Source organism: Oncorhynchus nerka, linkage group LG25 (assembly GCF_034236695.1).
Source record: "Oncorhynchus nerka isolate Pitt River linkage group LG25, Oner_Uvic_2.0, whole genome shotgun sequence".
In the NCBI taxonomy this organism is placed as follows: domain Eukaryota; kingdom Metazoa; phylum Chordata; class Actinopteri; order Salmoniformes; family Salmonidae; genus Oncorhynchus; species Oncorhynchus nerka.
The window spans coordinates 30,803,257-30,824,831 of NC_088420.1; the positions used below are offsets into that span (position 1 = coordinate 30,803,257).

The window sequence follows — 21,575 nt, forward strand, 5'->3', positions numbered from 1 at the left end:
TGACATGTTTCTACGGACAGTAACGGAACTTTTTGACATTTCGTCTGCAACTAGTGAACACGCTTCGCGACTTTGGATTTGTTTACCAAACGAGCTAACAAAAGTAGCTATATGGACATAAATGATGGACATTATCGAACAAATCAAACATTTAATGTGGAACTGGGATTCCTGGGGGTGCATTCCGATGAATATAATCAAAGGTAAGTGAATATTTATAATGTTATTTCTGATTTCTGTTGACTCCAACATGGCGGATATATCTATTTGTTTTCTGAGCGCAATTCTCAGATTATTGCATGGTTTGCTTTTTCCATAAAGCTTTTTTGAAATCTGACACATCGGTTGCATTAAGGAGGAGTGTATCTATATTTCCATGTCTAACACTTGTATTTTCACCGACATTTATAATAAGTATTTCTGTAAACTGATGTGGCTCTGCAATATCCCCGGATGTTTTTGGAACTAGTGAACATAACGCGCCAATGTATACTGAGATTTTATCGAACAAAACATACACGTATTGTGTAACTTGAAGTCCTATGAGTGTCATCTGATGAAAATCATCAAAAGTTAGTGATTCATTTTATCTCTATTTGTGCTTATCTCTATTTATGATTTTATTTGACTCCTCTCTTTGGCTGGAAAAATGACAGAATTTTTCTGTGACTTGGCGGTGACCTAACATAATCGTTTGTGGTGCTTTCGCTGTAAAGTCTATTTGAAATCGGACACTTTGGTGGGATTAAACACAAGATTACCGTTAAAATGGTATAAGATACATGTATGTTTGAGGAATTTTAATGATGAGATTTCTGTTGTTTAAATTTGGCGCTCTGCACTTTCACTGGCTGTTGTCATATCAATCCCGTTGACGGGATTTCAGTCCTAAGAAGTTTTAACCCACTGTTCCTAGGCCATGTAAATAAGAATTTATTCTAGTTAAATAAAGGTAAAATAAAACATTCTGGACACAGTCAAATATGCAGCAAGCAGCACAAACCAAGGACAATCAGTGTGTTACTGAGCTTGGGATGAAGCAGACATCCAGGTAGTTTCCCTAGCAACCACAGGTTGAGGGCCCTGACCCTTGAGAGATAAACATTTCTCTTCATTCATGGATCATTCAATAACGATGACACCACCCTCCCCGAAATGTGGACACACCTTGGCTATTTCAGCCACACCTGTTGCTTGTGTAAAATTGAGCACACAGCCATGCAATCTCCATAGACAATCACTGGCACTGAAGAGCTCTGTGACTTTCAACGTGGCACCGTCATAGGATGCCACCTTTCCAACAAGTCAGTTCGTCAAATGTTGGTCAACTGTAAGTGCTGTTATTGTGAAGTAGAAACGTTTAGGAGCAACAACGGCTCAGCCACAAAGTGGTAGGCCACATAAACTCACAGATCGAGACCGCCGAGTGCTGAAGCACAGAACGCATACAAATCGCCTGTCCTCGGTGGCAACACTCACTACCGAGTTCCAAACTGCATTTGGAAGCAACGTAAGCACAATGCATTTTTCTCGGAGCATCATGAAATGGTTTTCCAAAGCCGAGCAGCCGCACACAAGTATAAGATCACCATGCGAAATTCCAAGCGTCGGCTGGAGTGGTGTAAAGCTCGCCGCCATTGGACTCTGGAGCAGTGGAAACGCATTCTCTGGAGTGATGAATCACCCTTCAATCTGGCAGTCCAACGGACTAATTTGGGTTTGACGGATGCCAGTAGAACACTACCTGCCCCAATGGATAGTGACAACTGTAAAGTTTGGAAGAGGAGGAATAATGGTCTGGGGCTGTTTTTCATGGTTCCGGCTACACCCCTTAGTACCAGTGAAGCGAAATCTTAACACTACAGCTGTCACACCCTGACCATAGTTTGCTTTGTATGTTTCTATGTTTTGATTGGTCAGGGTGTGATCTGAGTGGGCATTCTATGTTGTGTGTCTAGTTTGTCTGTTTCTGTGTTTGGCCTGATATGGTTCTCAATCAGAGGCAGGTGTTAGTCATTGTCTCTGATTGGGAACCATATTTAGGTAGCCTGTTTGGTGTTGGGCTTTGGTGGGTGATTGTTCCTGTCTCTGTGTTTGCACCAGATTGGGCTGTTTTGGTTTTCCACGTTTGTTTTGTATTATGTTCATGTTTAGTTGTCTTATTAATTAAACATGAATAGAAACCACGCTGCATTTTGGTCCGCCTCTCCTTCACCACAAGAAAGCCGTTACAACAGCATACAATTACATTCAAGTTGATTCTGTGCTTCCAACTTTGTGGCAACATTTTGGCGAAGGCCCTTTCCTGTTTCAGCATGACAATGCCCCCGTTCACATAGCAAGGTCCATACAGAAATGGTTTGTTGAGATCAGTGTGGAAGAACTTGACTGGCCTGCACAGAGCCCTGACCTTAACCCCATCAAACATCTTTGGGATGAATTGGAATGCTGACTGCGAGCCAGGCCTAATCGCCCAACATCAGTGCCCAAACTAACTAATTGTGGCTGACTGTAAGTAAGTCCCAGCACCAATGTTCCAACATCTAGTGGAAAGCCTTCCCAGAAGAGTGGAGGCTGTTATAGCTGCAAAGTGGGGACAAACTCCATATTGATGCCCATAATTTTGGAATGAGATGTTCGATGAGCAGGTGTCCACATACTTTTGGCCATATAGTGTATGACACAAACAGGGGACTTGCTATAAACATGTGAGCAGATGAAGTCTTACAGGCAGCAGTCTGGCTTTCTATCTAAGAAGACTCCCAGGACATGCCATTTTCAGAGGAAACACTACTACCCATGTCCATTAGTGGGCAGTAATCTTTTTATTTGTGTGAGTGTTAGGCACTGTTTTAATGTAGTAGACTACTGTTCAGAATGTTGAGGCAAAAGCCCTGTGGCTTGGAGAAATAGGCCTACAGCTCAGATGCATTCACACCGTACAGACAAATAAATGGGTCATGAGAATATACAATGATTGGAATAGTGGCAATTTTCAAGGAACATCTCACTTTGTAGACAAAAAGGTTACCGCTTGCTTGAGAATTCTGCAGCAGGCGGTTACCTAGCAACAGGCAGACAGCTCTGCTGTGCTATAAATATCCTGTTGGTTAGTGTGTGATGTAAGGCTGGGGGACGGGGGGACGGATGGACAGGAATGAGGTACATGAGTTTTGGGGCATTCCGAGACTCTGAATTCACTCGCCCCACACTCTGACTGTTCCCTTTAGACACAGCATGCTGGGATCATCAGCTAGATTCAGCCGTCGGACCACTTTTTCTTGAGCTGATTGTGAGGGGGCTGGAAGATAATTACAAATAACTGGCAGACTGCTAGTTGACCGCAAGAAGCCCAAACAGATATAATATTTGACTAAAACATAATCATTTCGAACCTTGCTTACATTTGTATACGATCACGTGTCTCTATTTTGCATGTGAATACGTGGGAACAGATTCCCAAAACTAAAATCACATGGAGCTGATGTCCTGTTGTTTTTACAGTCTTTTACGAGCATGAAAATTTAAATTAAAAAAAAAAAATCTCTGAAAACTTTGGGACCAAATAAAACCATCTGTGGCTGCCAGGGAACCCTGGCCTACTTTATTGAGCCTCAAGAACCAGAGAGAACAGCTCTTTCTAAAATAGCATGTGATGCAACCTGAACTTAGGGATAGATGTAGCAAAGTAAATGAAAATCCGGGACACTCAAAGTAGTATGATATTTCTATGTTTGGTATGGTAGCCTATGTGTTATTTTGTAGCTCTACATCATCATTTTGTATGATATGTTACGATTTACAATTTGTATGACATGTTACGAATTGCAATTTGTACAATATGTTAGGAATTTGCAATTGTATGATATGTTAGGAATTACTATGTTATGTCTCGTCTATGGGACCAACCTGTGTGATAATACTGCATCGACTTTTCACCTCCCACCCTGAGCTCAAAGATGTCTCAGCCTTTCCAATCACAAACTAGTCTTGATAGATGAGCGCATAGTGTTTGTGTGTGTGTCTTTGTCTTATGTCTCTATGTCTACGTGAGCGTAGGTTATGTGGCGGACAGGTGAGTAAATGCAATGCTCCACGTTTTAAAAGTGTATGTCACTGTGTTTTTGTTAATATACCAACGCTCATTGACATAGTATGGTAATAAGCTAGCCAAACAGCCATTTTTACTGGTTTAAGTGTTTAAAAAAAAAGTATATTGCAATTGATTTGCAATGATGACACAAACATTATATTAAGCATGACATTCATATGAGCCTTACAGTCTAATTATATTCCAAAAGAAGTGGGAATTGGAGGCTTTTTTTGATGGCAGTCTATGAGAACTCCCCCTTGTGAATAGGATCTAGGATATACATACACTGCATGACCAAAAGTATGTGGACACACCTTCAAATAGGGGATTCGGCTATTTCAGTCACACCCGTTGCTGATACATGTATAAATCTCCATAGACAAACATTGGCAGTAGAATGGCCCATACTGAAGAGCTCAGTCACTTTCAACGTGGCACCGTCATAGGATGACACCTTTCCAATAAGTCAGTTCGTCAAATTTCTGCCCTGCTAGAGCTGCCCTGGTCAACTGTAAGTGCTGTTATTATGAAATGGAATTGTCTAGGAGCAACAACGGCTCAACCGCGAAGTGTAGGCCACACAAGCTCACAGAATGGGACCGCCGAGTGCTGAATCGGGTAGTGCGTAAAAATGATCAGTCCTTGGTTGCAACACTCACTACCGATTTCCAAACTGCCTCTGGAAGCAACATCAGCACAATAACTGTTCGTCAGGAGCTTCATGAAATGGGTTTCCATGGCTAAGCAGCCATACACAAGCCTAACATCACCACTCACAATGCCAACCATGTAAAGCTTGCCACCATTGGACTCTTGAGCAGTGGAAACACGTTCTCTAGAGTGATAATTCACACTTCACCATCTGGAAGTCAGATGGACAAATCTGTGTTTGGCGGATGCCAGGAGAACGCTCCCTGCTCCGATGTATAGTGCCAACTGTAAAGTTTGGTGGAGGAGGAATAATGGTCTGGGGCTGTTTTTAATGGTTCTGGCTAGGCCCCTTAGTTCCAGTGAAGCGAAATCTTAACGCTACAGCATACGATGATATTCTAGACGATTCTGTATTTTCAAATTTTGTGGCAACAGTTTGGGGAAAGCCCTTTCCTGTTTCTGCATGACAATGCCCCCATGCACATAGCAAGGTCCATACAGAAATGGTTTATCGAGATCGGTGTGGAAGAACTTGACTGGCCTGCACAGAGCCCTGACCTCAACCCCATTGAACACATTTGGGATGAATTGGAACGAGCCAGGCCTAATCACCCAACATCAGTGCCCGACCTCACCAATGCTCTTGTAACTGAATGGATGCAAGTCCCAGCAGCAATGTTCCAATATCTAGTGGAAAGCCTTCCCAGAAGAGTGGAGGTTGTTGTAGCAGCAAAGGGGGGACCAACTCCATATTAATGCCCATAATTTTGGAATGAGATGTTCGAAGAGCAGATGTCCACATACGTTTGGCCATGTAGTGTAGCTACAGTACTTCATCACCGAGTTAAGCACGCGTACATGGAACATAATTCCCTTTTTATTCCCTTTTCTCTCTATGCGTATTCTGATCTTGGATTTAAGCACGAGAAAAGCATGCTATTCACCCACTCACTATTCCTTTGGGGTGGAGTATCTACAGATATGCTGTATTCTGACCTTCACTTAATTCCCTAATAATTCCACTACCTTTACGCGCAAGGAAACCTGGAATCAGTTATAGTGAACCTACCGGTTCCAAGTGGAAAAAGCATCTACTTAATTTTTTCACCATTCTCCATGCACTGTAATTTGCAAATTGATAAGAGTTATTGATAAGACATAGGTAAATGAGTAATCCGTTTGGATAAGGGAATTGTATATATAAATGACACTCGTTTGTAAATCATTTGACCTTATAGTCGCTGGAGACAAAAAGTCATACGGAAGCAAACTGAAGCATATCAACATAGCAACTTTCCCACTGTAAAGATTAAGACATTTTGTGCCATTATGCATCATTTAAATTGTATGGCATTTTAACTTGCAGTCTCCTGTTTCTATCATGTGAAATATTATCCACTATCAGTATTGATCGTTAGTAGGCCCAATAATCACACATATTCAACTGCCAATCATTCCGTTTAATTACATTGTTTCAGTACCATAATTGACTTCCTCTATAAAAACTGTCACGGCCGTGTGGTTGTTGCTGAGGATCATTAGTAACAGTGGATAATATAAATAAAAGACATGTTGGTTAATGAAATCGTTATGGAGTGGAGCACAGACAAAGCCATAAAGGTTTGAACCCGACACGACACAATACTTGGCTGTCATCACACAGCTCCATAGTTAATCCAGGCAATAGACAAGGGTAATGCCCACTATTGTACACTATTCTCCCTATTATAATTCTATGTAAACACTAATCATCCAACATTACCATGGGTTGAAGAATCAATCAAACCATTGTTTTCTTTCTTTCCTTCTGAAAGGCTCTCCAACGCTGTTTTTTTTATGATTCATAAATACTTTCCTAAACCTACAGTAAATAATCTACAAGATCAAAGTATTTTTAAATCTACCAATTGGTGCTGAAACAATTTAGATGACTTTCTTGAATTGATTCCTTACATTCTGAACACGTTCTCTCTGTTGGCCAGCAATTCGGGGGGTTTTCAGTGGTTGAATGAAATGTATTCAGAGCACACAAGGTAGACACACCTGCAGAGCATGTTTCGCAAATTAATAAGGTAAGTCTGAATACCAAATACTGAGAAGTGCGTAGGGAAGGTGTGCATAGGAAAGGTGTAAATTCCTAAGTCGAAATCGGCTCCCAAGAGAGGTAAGGCGACAAACCAACATTAGGCTACCCTTTTGACCAGAAGGTGGTGCAGTTGATACACAGAGCTCAGACCTTAGCACCCATATACAGTAAGCTACCCACCCCTCTGCTAGTGCCATCTTTGAAACAAGGCAACAGCAAAGATGTTGTCCTCCACAAGTCTCTTCCCCAATTTAATCGCGTGGAACAATAAACACCTCTTTCTCTATCTCTCTCTCTCCAACAGTGATAAAACAGTCTCTCACGCTAAGCAAAGGGTTTCTTAAACTCGGTCCTTGGGACCCCAAGTGGTGCACATTTAGATTTTTACCTTAGAACTACACAGCTGATTAAAATAATCAACTAATCATCAAGCTTGGACAATTTGAATAAACTGTGTAGCATTGGAGCAAAAACCAAAACGTGCACACCGTGACACTCTAAACCCATTGGAAGATGGCCAGAGATACAGTGCCTTCAGAAAGTATTCATACCCCTTGACTTATTCCACATTTTGTTTTGTTCCAGCCTGAATTCAAAATGGGTTAAATATATTTTCTCACACATCACACAATTCAGCAATAAGGCACGCGAGGCAGTGCTGTATCATGAATATGGTCACAGGTAAATTTAGTTGTTCGGCCCAACGCAATAGCCATTCTACTGCCAATGTTTGTCTATGGAGATTGCATGGCTGTGTGCTCGATTTTAGACCCCTGTCAGCAACTGGTGTGGCTGAAATAGCCAATACCACTAATTTGAAGGGGTGTCCACATACTTTGTATATATAGTGTATTTTCATTAAAACTTTATTTTGATAAGTCCTACAATTTCATTCTTCCAAAAGAAGATATAGTCCGGACATAAATCAGGTTGCTACAGGTTGCTACAGATGCGACCCAGTTCTTCATTATCTTTGCATAGCTGCTATGCAAAAGGACTTTCTAAACAAAATGGTTATTATGCAGCCTAGATAACATTCTTGTCACTTGTTAGCTAGCTAGCCAACTTCAGCTAACTCGAACATTGAACCTGGAATGACAGTACAGTAGCTGCATTTTCATTTGTTTGAGTTTTTTTTCTATTGGCATTTACTTGGATATGTCCATGATAATGACGTTGATGCGTGATTTCGACTGGCTCAGAAAAAGTTGTCTCGTCTGGGAACTGTTCACTCTATGTATAGTATTACAGACAGGCAGACAGCGAGGTTTATATTAACTAACCCCCGCTGTACCAAACTAAATGCTAGGCTGGAAACAACGGGAAATAATGTGCAAGTTGAGATAAATACAAGAGATGATTTGGACAGCAACATGGACATGATATTCTGATGGAGGCGCAGGGATCATTTTCAGATGGAACTAATAGCAGGCATCGGTGTCTGTGATGGCCAATACAGCACAACTTGGAATGCTGCTCGTTCAATCAGCATCCAAGATCCAAACAACCAGTTATATAATTCATCAATAAGGCCTGAGAGGCAATGTTGCTAAATGACGGCATCACCTAATTTGCATAATTGGCCATGTGCATGTAATTGTGATGGACGCTGTAGGTCGTGGGAGAGACAAAAAGTGAGTAAAGAACACCCTAAATATGTTTAGAACTACAAATGAGCAAGCTGCAGGGTGTTGCACACACAGTGAATAAGAACCAGATATTTGAGGCCATACTCCTCCTTCAGCACTTTATGGACCCCATTGTTAATCTCCGTCATAACAGAGGCATTGTCAGTCCCTATCCCCAGGAGTTTCTCTTTTTTAAGACAACACTTCTCGAGGAAAGCCACAACAGCACAGGCTACATAGATTTGGCATCTCCTCCCTCCAACTCAACAAGCCCCAGAAATGTTGTTACAATTGTCTGCTTGGTGTCACTAAAGTACCTTATAACAGCCCCCAGGTACTTAGAAACACTGAGAAAGCAGCTCTACATGCTTCTCTAATGTGATCACATGCCAGCATGGAACAGTGTTCAGCGATAGCTAATGCCATGGTGGCCTCAGCCTTTTCTGCAGAGTCAATTTTTTTATCATAAATGTCAGCTTGTTTTGGGTGGAACTGTTATAAGGCTTTGCCTTTTGAATATGTTTTTGAGTTGTCATGTGTTTTTTTACATCACTAAGTTTGGTGTATAAATCAGCCTTACAATACAGGCAGAATGTCCGTGTATCATCTCCAATAAACGGCCTCAACCAGCCTTTGAATTCAGGCTTTGATTCCCACTCCTTTCTGTATTTTTTAGTGTACAGTTTAGACTGAGACATGATGACCTAGCCAGCTAGATGTTTAGCTTATGTCACAGAGAGGCACACACACAGTGGATAAGGTGAGTAAGTGACTGAGGCTGTGTGAGTCAAATGCAGTGATTTATTTTTGTGCAGTGATTTATTTTAGACAAAGAACATTTTACATTTACATCCCGCCCTGAATGTAAGCCAGGGCGGAATCAGCCAGCGGCGGCTTCCCGCATGCGCTATTCATTTTCAGTCTGGACACGGAGGGGTGAACATCTTCTGCTCTGACTGCTGCGCCGCCTGTGGGTGCTTTGGGGGTGGGGCCGTCGAGAAGAGTAAGAAAAGAAAGTCTCCAATAACACCAGAAAATGTCGCTAGATTTGTTGCTTGTCGATTTTTTTGAAAATGTGTCGCTAGAGGGGTCTGAATACTCGCTAAATATAGCGACGAAGTCGCTAAGTTGGCAACACTGCTGAGAGGGTGTGATATATGGCCAATATACCTCAGCTAAGGGCTGTTCTTAAGCACGACACATCGGAGTTGCAGGACTGATGGCAGGTTGACTTTTAAAAGATGTATCTCTCTTCTTGATCAATTAGACCTAACTGCATTATGAAAATGGCAGAGAGCTCATAGTGAGGATGACTACTGCTCTGGACTGATGTGTGGTGGGCTTTTTTGCGCTATAGCAGCAGCAGAGGCATCACCCAAGTGGGTGCTACATGTTAGTTGTGGAGGAGTTTAAAGTCCAGGCTATAGAGAGACTGAGCTGAGGACGACATCAGGGCCAGCAAGCCAACCCCATCACCTGGCATCACAGGCTACATAGAGACTGAGCTGAGGACGACATCAGGGCCAGCAAGCCAACCCCATCACCTGGCATCACAGGCTACATAGAGACTGAGCTGAGGACGACATCAGGGCCAGCAAGCCAACCCCATCACCTGGCATCACAGGCTACATAGAGACTGAGCTGAGGACGACATCAGGGCCAGCAAGCCAACCCCATCACCTGGCATCACAGGCTACATAGAGACTGAGCTGAGGACGACATCAGGGCCAGCAAGCCAACCCCATCACCTGGCATCACAGGCTACATAGAGACTGAGCTGAGGACGACATCAGGGCCAGCAAGCCAACCCCATCACCTGGCATCACAGGCTACATAGAGACTGAGCTGAGGACGACATCAGGGCCAGCAAGCCAACCCCATCACTTAGCATCACAGGCTACATAGAGATTGAGCTGAGGACGACATCAGGGCCAGCAAGCCAACCCCATCACCTGGCATCACAGGCTACATAGAGACTGAGATGAGGACGACACCAGGGCCAGCAAGCCAACCCCATCACCTGGCATCACAGGCTACAGAGGCAGAGGATAACATCAGCTCCAGCAAGCTAACTGTAACACCATCATCTGGCATCAACTGCATCACCTTTATCTGGCATCACCATCATCAAACCATCATCTAACACCGTTTAGGAGCCTGAGATCGCTGATCTACTGTTCCAGGATGATTTTTGTGAAGTCAAGCGTTTAAAATGAACGGCCTTCTGGTAAAACTATTAATGATCTTTAACTCTGCACGGTCTAAACTCAAGTCTCTAATCAACAGATTAAGACACTCAACTGCAACTCAACACACCCCTCTATTTAATCTATCACTCAATCAATCACCCTGTCAATCTCCATCCCCGTTCACTTCCTATCTACCATCTCCCTCTTCTCAGCCACCATCATTTGCTCTCTCTCCATCTCTCTCTGTGCCATAGCTGAACCTACTGAACTTGCAGCCTCAGCAGTCTGCCCAATCAGAAACTGAGCCCCATTTATGGCATGTCTCTCTGGCTTATTCCACTAAATACTTAATTTCTCCGATTTGCCGTGCTGTTTGTTCTTTTGCGCATCCATGAAAAATGGCAGAATTGATACTAGAATGTTGATGTGTTTTAAGTTACCATGTATGACCAGGGAACTCTGGGCTCATGGATAGTCTGTGTTTTAGTTTCATGGATGGTGTGTGTGTGTGCTCACATTGTGTGTGTATGTATGTGTGTGTGTGAGGGAGTCAGCGTAATGCATAGTGCGTGTAGCCTATGTGTGAGGTGTTGCTGCCCCCCCTAGGCTGAACCAGCTCCCTCTACTCCCATCCCAGCAGAGACGTCAGCTAGCAGCAGGACATCCTCCCTGCACGGGGCAGGAAGCAGGGGAATGGGATGGCAGCGAAGTGATCATTTCATCCTCTCTCACCCTCCCTCCTCAGCCTACAAATATACTGCACTTAACATGGGCCACCATCACACACTCATTCTAACGTAAAATTCAGATCCAACCTAGTTTAACATTGTGGAATGATTGGTAGTTAGTTAGTTTCCTACATTCCTACTTTCCTCCCTTGTTCAGTTTGACAAGGTTTTGTATATCTTATTAGCTGTTTGTCAGTAGCCAGAAGATATCAGGTCTGTGAAGAAAAGGTGGTACTTATGAATGACAATAAGAATCAGAAGGCCCCAAGTTGTAGTCATGAAAACGGTGGGTTTTAATGTAAACACTACATTCGATTGGTATTCCAGCACGAACATCCCACATGAAAGAACAAACATTCACTAAAAAGGAGGGAGAAAAAAGCAGCACAGAAAAGCATTCACTGGGATAAAAAGCAGGGATAATTAAAAAAAGGAGGGGAACAAAGGAAAGATAATGCCAAACTGGTATGCGTAATAATACACAGTATTCTTTAAAAAAAATGTAAATCAAGAAAGGAGATAGGGAGGAGAGATACATCTTTCCAAATCTTTGTGTGAAGTGAGAGCTGTGCTTTTCTATGAAGACCTGGAAAGTGTTTTGAGTACAATTCCCCAAAAGTAAAAGAAAGAGCTTGAATCTGTACAGCCGTGTGGACACCCCGCCCAGCAACGGGGCAGGATGTGCTCCAAAGTGGTTCTTCCAAAATAAAAATCAATTATATATTATATATATAAGTCAGGCTAAGTAAAGACACTGTACTGCATGGAGAACAGGCAGACATAATCAGTACAGTTCATAAACATGGGGAAGTCAGTAAGAACAGCTCAAGAATGATCACGGGAACCCTTGCCAACTGTTTTCTTTAAATGGAAAGGGAGAAAGAAATGTTCTGTAGCTACAAAGCACAAGAAATATACTTTAATAATAATACAGAAGCATCATTATCATTGATATTGTAATTATTATCATTGTCCTTTTCATTATTGTTTTTATTGTCATAATCATACTTTTTTGTAGATTTTTTCTTGAATAGTTCTACATTGAAAAGATCCCAAGGATCTACAGATTTCTACCAAGACACACAGCCCAATGACCCTTGACCTCAAATCTCCACATCACTGGTCAGCACGGCTGTTGGTTCGCCTCCCTAACTCCCCCCCGTCTCGGCCCTTCCCAGTCCATAAGATGGTTGTCTCTTTATGATGCTGTTGTCTTTAGATTTTTTTCTTCTTCGGTTTTTCAATTTTCTTTGACCTTTGTTTTGGATAAAAAATAAAAAATCTCAACATTTTCTATGTGAAGCATTTAACTGTCTCTTTATACAAAGGCTGAAGGGTCGATCATGCTATCTGTGTCAGGAGGAGTGACAGGGACACCTCTACCAAGCAAGTGGACTACCCAAAACAAGAAAACCATGGGGGCGCTAGAAAAAAAATAAGGATGATAAAGTAGAGGAATAAAGTACAAGGTGTGTGGTGAGTACAAGGTGTGTGGTATGTGGTGAGTACAAGGTGTGGTGTGGTGAATACAAGGTGTGTGGTGAGTACAAGGTGTGTGGTGAGTACAAGGTGTGTGGTGTGTGGTGAATACAAGGTGTGTGGTGAGTACAAGGTGTGTGGTGAGTACAAGGTGTGTGGTGAGTACAAGGTGTGTGGTGTGTGGTGAGTACGTGGTGTGTGGTGAGTACAAGGTGTGTGGTGAGTACAAGGTGTGTGGTGTGTGGTGAATACAAGGTGTGTGGTGAGTACAAGGTGTGTGGTGAGTACAAGGTGTGTGGTGAGTACAAGGTGTGTGGTGAGTACGTGGTGTGTGGTGAGTACAAGGTGTGTGGTGAATACAAGGTGTGTGGTGTGTGGTGAGTACAAGGTGTGTGGTGAGTACAAGGTGTGTGGTGTGTGGTGAGTACGTGGTGTGTGGTGAGTACAAGGTGTGTGGTGAGTGTGGGACAGACGATAAATAAATAAATGAATCAATGGTAATAAAAAAAAGTAGAAGTTCCTTACATGATAGTGTTAATAGGTATTCATTACAGTAACAAAGTGTTCCTAGGGCCATCTCCAAACCTGTCATTTTCAGGGGGTTGGCAGCTTTCAGATATCTGATTGGTTTAGAGGCTTGGGGTCACGTGCTGTGACTCACTGCTCCAAAATCCACACAGCCAATGGCAAAGGCCCACCGGAGTGACAGGAAGGGATTGGATAAAACAAAGAAAAAAGATGGCTGCTTCTGTTGATCTCAACGATCAAATAGCTGAACAGAATTTCTAGGATTACCATGACAACCAAGTTCGGTACATAAGAAAGTAAAGAGGACAGGAACACACAAACACATCAGCTTGTTTCAACTGATCTTGACTGTGGTACTCATGACCATCATACCTGTCATAGCCATTGTTAGAGCAAGAAATGTTTTTTAGCGTCATTACATCATTACTACAGTAACGTACTCAGGCAAACGTGTACAGGTCAGCCAATGGACTGAGATTCATGTAATAAATATACATATGATAAACAAAAACATACAAAAATGACAAAAAGAAAGACTATGTAAAGTGAGGGTTGTTTTGTTAAAAACAAAAAGACACAGTTGGGAAGTGGAGAAAACAAACATTAAACAAGTTCTCAACTTTGTTCTAAAACTTTAAAAGCTGGGTTTCTATAAGAAATCAGTTCTGTTGGCAGCTCTTTGAAGTCAAACTAAAAACATTATATATATATATTGATATATACGTATGCCTATTTTAAAACAATCATTATTATTATTTACCAAGTTGCATTTTCAATTAGAATCATTTCCAGAGGTGAGGCGAGGGGCGGTCAGGGCTCAGTACAAACCACAACCTCGCAGGTTGTTGGCGATGATGATGTCAGTGACAGCGTCAAACACCACCTGGATGTTCCCTGTATCTGTGGCACACGTCAGGTGACAGTAGATCTCCTTATTGGGCGAGCGGTTCTTGCTCTCAAATTGTGCTTGGATGTAGGCAGCTGCATCATCATAGGTGTTAGGACCTGTGCAGGGAGGCAGTGCAGAACGTGAAAGAGGGAAAAAAAGAGGGAGGGAGGGAGGGAGGGAGGGAGGGAGGGAGGATAGGACGGAGAGAAAGGCAACAGGAAAGAGGAAAAACTTTCAGGGCCTAAACTAATTCCATTGAATACGTTTTATATTCTCCTATGTAAATGATTAGCTCTATTACAATCACATTCTGGTGTGGTAACCCATGTGACTTCAGTTAACATGAGGATACAGTCACAATGGCTTGGCTGTGTGTGTCAGATGTGGAAGGCAGAATAATGTGTCCCTGTGGGCAGCTCTCTAACGCCAGGAAAGGAAATGGTATGGTGTCTGTCTGAATGTCTGTCTGTCTGTGCCTAAGCGTACAGAGATGGGGACAGCTCTCACTGGTCATCCTTTCTCCATGACTGCTCAAGCGTGGCTGTGATTTTATTCTCTCTTGGGCTATGGTTGACCATCTCCCCTTGTCAGAGAGGGGAGGGAGGAGGCTGAAGGCTGAAGAAATTCGGCTTGTCACCAAAAGCACTCACAAACTTCTACAGATGCACAATCGAGAGCATCCTGTCGGGCTGTATCACCGCCTGGTTCGGCAACTGCTCCGCCCACAACCGTAAGGCTCTCCAGAGGGTAGTGAGGTCTGCACAACGCATCACCGGGGGCAAACTACCTGCCCTCCAGGACACCTATACCACCCGATGTCACAGGAAGGCCATAAAGATCATCAAGGACAACAACCACCCGAGCCATTGCCTGTTCACCCCGCTATCATCCAGAAGGCGAAGTCAGTACAGGTGCATCAATGCAGGGACCGAGAGACTGAAAAACAGCTTCTATCTCAAGGCCATCAGACTGTTAAACAGCTACCACTAACATTAAGTGGCTGCTGCCAACACACTGACTCAACTCCAGCCACTTTAATAATGGGAATTGATGTAAAATATACCACTAGCCACTTTAAACAATGCTACTTAATATAATGTTTACATACCCTACATTATTCATCTCATATGTATATGTATATACTGTACTCTATATCATCTACTGCATCTTTATGTAATACATGTATCACTAGCCACTTTAAACTATGCCACTTTGTTTACATACCCTACATTACTCATCTCATATGTATATACTGTACTCGATACCATCTACTGCATCTTGCCTATGCCGTTCTGTACCATCACTCATTCATATATTTATGTACATATTCTTCATCCCTTTACACTTGTGTGTATAAGACAGTAGTTTTGGAATTGTTAGGTTATATTACTCGTTGGTTATTACTGCATTGTCGGAACTAGAAGCACAAGCATTTCGCTACACTCGCATTAACATCTGCTAACCATGTGTATGTGACAAATACATTTGATTTAATTTGAGGGGATTACAGTATTTGTAATCCCCTCAGTTGTATGTACCACAATGTCAACTCACTTCAACATCACATGGTCAGGACCTAAGTGGACTTTGCAGACTAAAGAGCAGGCTTTCAGCTAGCAAATATGTTTTGGCCAATTCTGACATTTACAAAGGTACAACATCTTACCTGTATACTCAGGGAAACAGATACTCAAGGCAGATTTCTTGATCTTTTCAGCAAATAGATCTTTCTTGTTGAGGAAGAGAATGATGGAAGTGTCAATGAAGAATTTGTTGTTACAGATGGAATCGAACAGCATAAGAGACTCGTGCATGCGATTCTGCAGTGGAGAGAAAAGTAGGATAGAAGCAGAGGGAGGAGGAAGAGAGAGCAAGGATGAAGCAGAGGGAGGAGGAAGAGAGAGCAAGGATGAAGAAGAGAGGGAGGGAGAGAGAAACAGAGAACGTGGAAAGGTTAGCCTCAGAGCAATAAAAACCAAGCAGGAATAGTTGAACCGAGCTTCATGACTTGAGGACAGTAAGCCGACAGTAGAGAGAGTGAGCATCGCAAAGCACCCGGATAGAGACTGCTACGTAGGAGAAAGGGTCTATGTGACTGAGTTGAACCAATCAGAATAATTGAGCTCTGCGATAAAGAACATAGAATAGTTAGAATCAGAATGAGGCATAATGAGAGGCAGCTGGCAGCTGCTGCTTTGGTCAGTGGATGTGTGTCTGACAATGATCCTGTTGACAGACAGGGGGCAGGGGAGAGAAAGAGACCAGACGACTTATCCATTCACTGCCATTCTTATCAAGATTCATACAGAGAGAGAGAAAGGAAGAGGATGGAGAGAAATAGTTAAATATTGTGTTTCTGTAAGTGTGCATGGTGTGTTACTGAATGAGGCATTGTGTGTTAGTGTAAAGTGTGTGTTACTGTGTGAGGCATTGTGTGTTACTGTGTGAGGCATTGTGTGTTAGTGTAAAGTGTGTGTTACTGTGTGAGTGTGCTGTGCAAAGGACAGTAGTTCAGTAGCATTCCCATTGGACAAGAGAAAACAGAGAGCGAGAGAGTTTTTAAAATTATTTATTTCACTTCTGTTAATTATCTATTTCACTTGCTTTGGCAATGTAAGCATACATTTCCCAAGCCAATAAAGCACTTTGAATCGAATAGAAAGAAATAAAAGAAAGAAAGGAGAGAGAGACAGACAGACAGACAGAGACGGATAGACAGGAAGAGCAAAACATTCACTGCACAGTGCATACACAAACTTGATCAGAGAGAGAGAGCGAGTGAGAGGGGAGGGAGGGTCAGACACAGTTTCATGGGGTGATTTATTATTTCCTTCATATAAATACACCCTTCAATAAATAATCACAACAACGAAAGAAGCGAATGAGCAAACAACAATAATTACAGCAGTGAGACACAAACAACACCTACTAGAAAACAGGTACTTCAATCATACCATGACGTACTGTACTGTCAGCATCCTAGTGCTGCTTGTGTGGGGTGTAAATTGAATTTCTTCATGGGGGTTGTGGCAAGCTCCAGAGAATAGTTTCCAATGTATTCCTCCCATGCTGATGCAGAGGCAGTCTTTGTGTAACACAAGGTGAAATGCATTCGGGGAAAGTCGAAGGAGGATTTAAGAATTCTGCTTTTCAAAGTTCTATTGTGCCGACTGTTTTATTATTTATGGCTGCAGTCAAAATACTGGTATGTTTTGCCTGCTGTGATAGGGAGCTTGTGTGTGTGAGAGAGAGAGAGGATTGGGACTCACAAACTGGGGACTCGGAGAGGCTGACACCCAATCAACTGTACTACAGCTACATACCTGCAGTACATGAACTATCTCAGCCTTCACCAAGGTTGATCTCTATTACATCAGGGGACTCCACTGCTGTACATGATATTCACTACTATTTCTCTCTCTCTCAGTACCCACTAGACCTGAGATCCAGTTTAATCAGGGCAACATATTGTACCTCCCATCTGTTTCTCTCCAGCAGACAGACACACTTACAAATCTGTCTCTTTACCTTGGCCCTAAGACTTCATTATCCATCAGTCTCACTACTGTGGACATAAACTCTATTACCCAGCGTTCTCTCTGCCCTGGACATAGGCTTTATTTGCCATCAGTCAGGTTTAAGGCAATGATATAAGATGAGCAGAGAGACAGACTGTCTGGGTGTGTGCTCTGGGACATACACATGCCCTCCAGAATCTGAATCTGATGGCTTCTGTCTTAGTTTAGTCTCTGGTAAAGAAGAGATTATAACATCAGCTGGGAATCTGAGAGCTTGCTGACAGCGCAGCACGGACATGCTTCTTATCAATGAGTACGGTTACATCTACACAATAATTCCATTATCGTGGATAGTCAGATTCATATAATAGTTGGATTATAACGTTTAAATGCTTTGCAAGAAGAACGATTTCCCTAATAAACCTGTTTACATGAACACATCTGAAATCAGGCTGCCTGATGGCACTCTGATGGCACTCTGATAAATGTAGAAAACCGCCAATCAAAATAAACATTCTACCACAGTGACCATGTCATTTTTGGGAAACATATTTTATTCTGATTTCAGTCATAAAAAGTTTGCATATGAAAACTAGTTAAGGCGCTTACATTCAGTTGTTCCGCTCACTTCATTCGCGGAAGAGGGAGGCTCGCTTGGCAGGTGCTAGAACATGCACAGTTCAAATACACAGCTGGAGCGCCGATTAAGATCTTTACATGTCCTAATAATTCAAAAGATTGCTCAGAAAACCAGGTGTTTTGATCAGCATATGCCTACTTTGATTTTGACCTGACACCGATTAAGATTAGCAGAGTAAGGTGTTTACATGACTATTGCATAATCTGCCTACTGCCATAATCAGTTTAATATCTAATTATTACTTTGCATGTAAACATACTCAATGACTGTATATATGAATGGACAAGGCCATTGATCATGTGACACCATTATTTAAGATATAGATATAACACAAGATATAAAATGCATAGTTTGAGCAACTCCAGGAAGTGGCATTGCAGGATAGCTCAGTGTTGCCCCCTCTCACTGAGTAACTCCAGTAGAAGGTCGACCGGGGTACTGCAGGCTGCAATTAGCAACTAAATTATACTTATAACTTGTTCTGTGTGCGATTGTAAAATAATCGGTTTAAGGACATACATCTGGTGTATTAGAATCAATTATTGGTACCAAGATTGTCTTAAAAAATATGTTTCTTTACATGAAGATTCACCACAAGTACCACGGTCGGCCTTGAACTTCTGTGGCTTCAATGAGAGGGGGCAGTCATTCTCCCCTGCTTCTTATTGTTCATAAAATGTAGCACATGAACACTGTCTCAACAGATTTGGCACAGAATGAGAACTTGTCTGCTCATGACAATTTAGAGTTAATGTCCTGTTGTGGAGAACTAACTGGCCTGAGGGTTGGCACAAGCATTTGCCTCCAATGTCCTGTGCATCTACCGAAGCAACACACAGTATCTTACTGCAATGACATTTTAGTGTACAGCAGTACAGTCAACAAATCTTTTACAGAGCCCCTAGAATCACTGCAGTGACTAGAGTATCAGAGTCATCCAACACACGAGGCTGCACCTACCAGCTAAGGCAGGCGTTGTGCTAAGAACGATCATCATGGTAACATCTTCCCTACCCCCACTCACCCGGCACCTACATGGGTGTGATGCTGTGAGGCAGACAAATTAGTACTTTCTAAGGGATGGCGATTCCTACAGCCATGACAAGAAACGAGTACAGGTTTTTGTACAGCTAAACGAGGAGGGTGGTATCAGACCACCCCCCGATTTAGGAAGCGGCATATTATTTGGCAAGAAACCAAGAAGTTTTGACCCTTCTTAGAGTGGTTTGGCATTATTTGGCAGAAGAACAGGGAGGGTGTTGTGACATTTTGTGTCCTCCCTGAGGGTCTGTGTAATGGGGAATGGAACAGCTGTTTTCTGGATAATTATTCCACAGATACCTAATCCTCTCTCTTACAGTATACCACAAACAGATACTACTTTATCTGCTCTAACACACACAGAAACGTCCTGCTCCTTAGCCTATTCACTCTCCCATTAAATATGGCATTGGCACCAGTAAGATAAAATAGCTACTGACATAGCCAGGCCAATCACCATAAGGTAAACAACTCCAAGTGCTTGATTGAGACTGCTGAGGCACCTAAACTGCAACAGGAAATTATAGACTAAATATGACAGTTGAATATTTCTACAGCTCTAACTCAACTTCAGGCAGTGACTATGTTGATTGTCACTCCTGACAATTTGCATTATAAATGGTCTCCATTTCTTACCCAATTACACTGTTTAGTAAAAATGTACCCTTCAGTAAGGCCACTACAGTGTAAATTAAATATTTGGTTGTACTTTCAAACCTTACACATTTCAAACCCAATCATTGAATCTCACAAAACTTCTAGTGACAACAAAAAAAGCCTTCCAAGACTAAAATCTCAGAACCTACATGACATTTAAGCAGAACAGAAGAAAAAATATCCACCCAAAAATTCACATTATTTATACAGTACCATCTTCCATTAGCCGCAAACAAATCCCCAACTCATCAACTCCAATTCCAACTTAAGTGTTTCACAAAACCGTCCAGGCACAAATTCCTTTCATATCAGATGACTATTACTCAATAAGCAAAATGCCAAATTACAATAGATACTTTGTTGGTAAAGATGAGCAGTTTTCCTTGTAACCTGTAGATGATAGTTTATCTCTGGTGGTGACCCAATGCCACTTACACACGGTTACACAACAGCAATAACTGCCTTAGTGTTTTAGTAAAACAGCATATCTTCTGAAATAACCTACCGCTAACATGACTTTGCTACAAATGTATCAAATGCATGTCTATAATATCTGCATTCTTTCTTCGGAAATGTGGTTCACCATAGATGTCCAGATTGTCTTGAACAGTTTTGCAGGTGAGTGATTGTCAAAATGTATATTCTTTATGACACTAAACTAATTGTTCCAGTCAAGGATTATCTCTCTTTCCTGTATTCACTTCGACGGATGATGTTCAATGCCTGAGGCACAAAATACAGCTGTCTCTCTTTATACAACGGAATTAAAACGTCTTAATATTTAACAAATCTAAAAGGTGAATTAATTTGATATGTGGGTGAGGGAAAAGTGGAGGAGAAGGGTCAATCCAGGGACACACTGGGTCTATCCTCTGGGTTAATACAGGCCACAACCACGCAGGGACACGCAGGGACACACTGGGTCTATCCTCTGGGTTAATACAGGCCACAACCACGCAGGTTGTTGGCGATGATGACGTCGGTGACAGCGTCAAACACAAACTGGATGTTGTTGGTGTCGGTGGCACAGGTGACGTGGGCATACACTTCCTTCTGGAGGGACTTGTTCCTGCTCTCGTACTGAGACTGAATGTGGCCCACTGCCTCTATGAAGGTGTCCGCGCCTGCAGAAAGGTTTGAAAGGGCAAGAGAAAGAGGAAATGGAGAAAATATATTTACAGGACCAGAGAGAGGCAGGATGTGGAAAGAAGGTGGGGTGAATAAAATAAAATAGAAATAGAAAGAGGAAATTAAAAGTGGAAGAAAAGCAGACAAAACAAAAGAAGGATATGAGGACAAGAAAAACTGAAGAATGGATTAAAAAAAATATATTGTTTTTTCAAATATTTCACACCTAATGTAAAACCAAATGTCTTTCTAAGTGGCTGGATTATCGTGTAACTGCGGAGGGAGGCCTTGGTTTACACAGAGAGTACAGCAGGCCAGCC

At 42.2% G+C, this 21,575-nt stretch overlaps 1 protein-coding gene across 2 annotated transcripts in view; it reads right to left on the minus strand.

Annotated features, from left to right (window-relative positions):
- Window positions 1-11,644: 11,644 nt before the first annotated feature.
- Window positions 11,645-21,575, minus strand: part of LOC115109371 (guanine nucleotide-binding protein G(o) subunit alpha-like) — a 196,067-nt gene continuing 186,136 nt past the window's right edge. The window contains exons 7-8 of one of the 2 annotated variants that reach the window (XM_029634196.2): window positions 15,938-16,091; window positions 11,645-14,387 (exon numbers count right to left, since the gene is read on the minus strand). In XM_029634196.2, the coding sequence (XP_029490056.1) occupies window positions 14,200-14,387; window positions 15,938-16,091 (342 nt within the window). In that variant the 3' untranslated portion in view covers window positions 11,645-14,199. Of the gene's footprint in view, window positions 14,388-15,937; window positions 16,092-16,824; window positions 21,252-21,575 lie in introns of those variants that run through there. The other variant, XM_029634195.2, reaches the window with a different exon arrangement.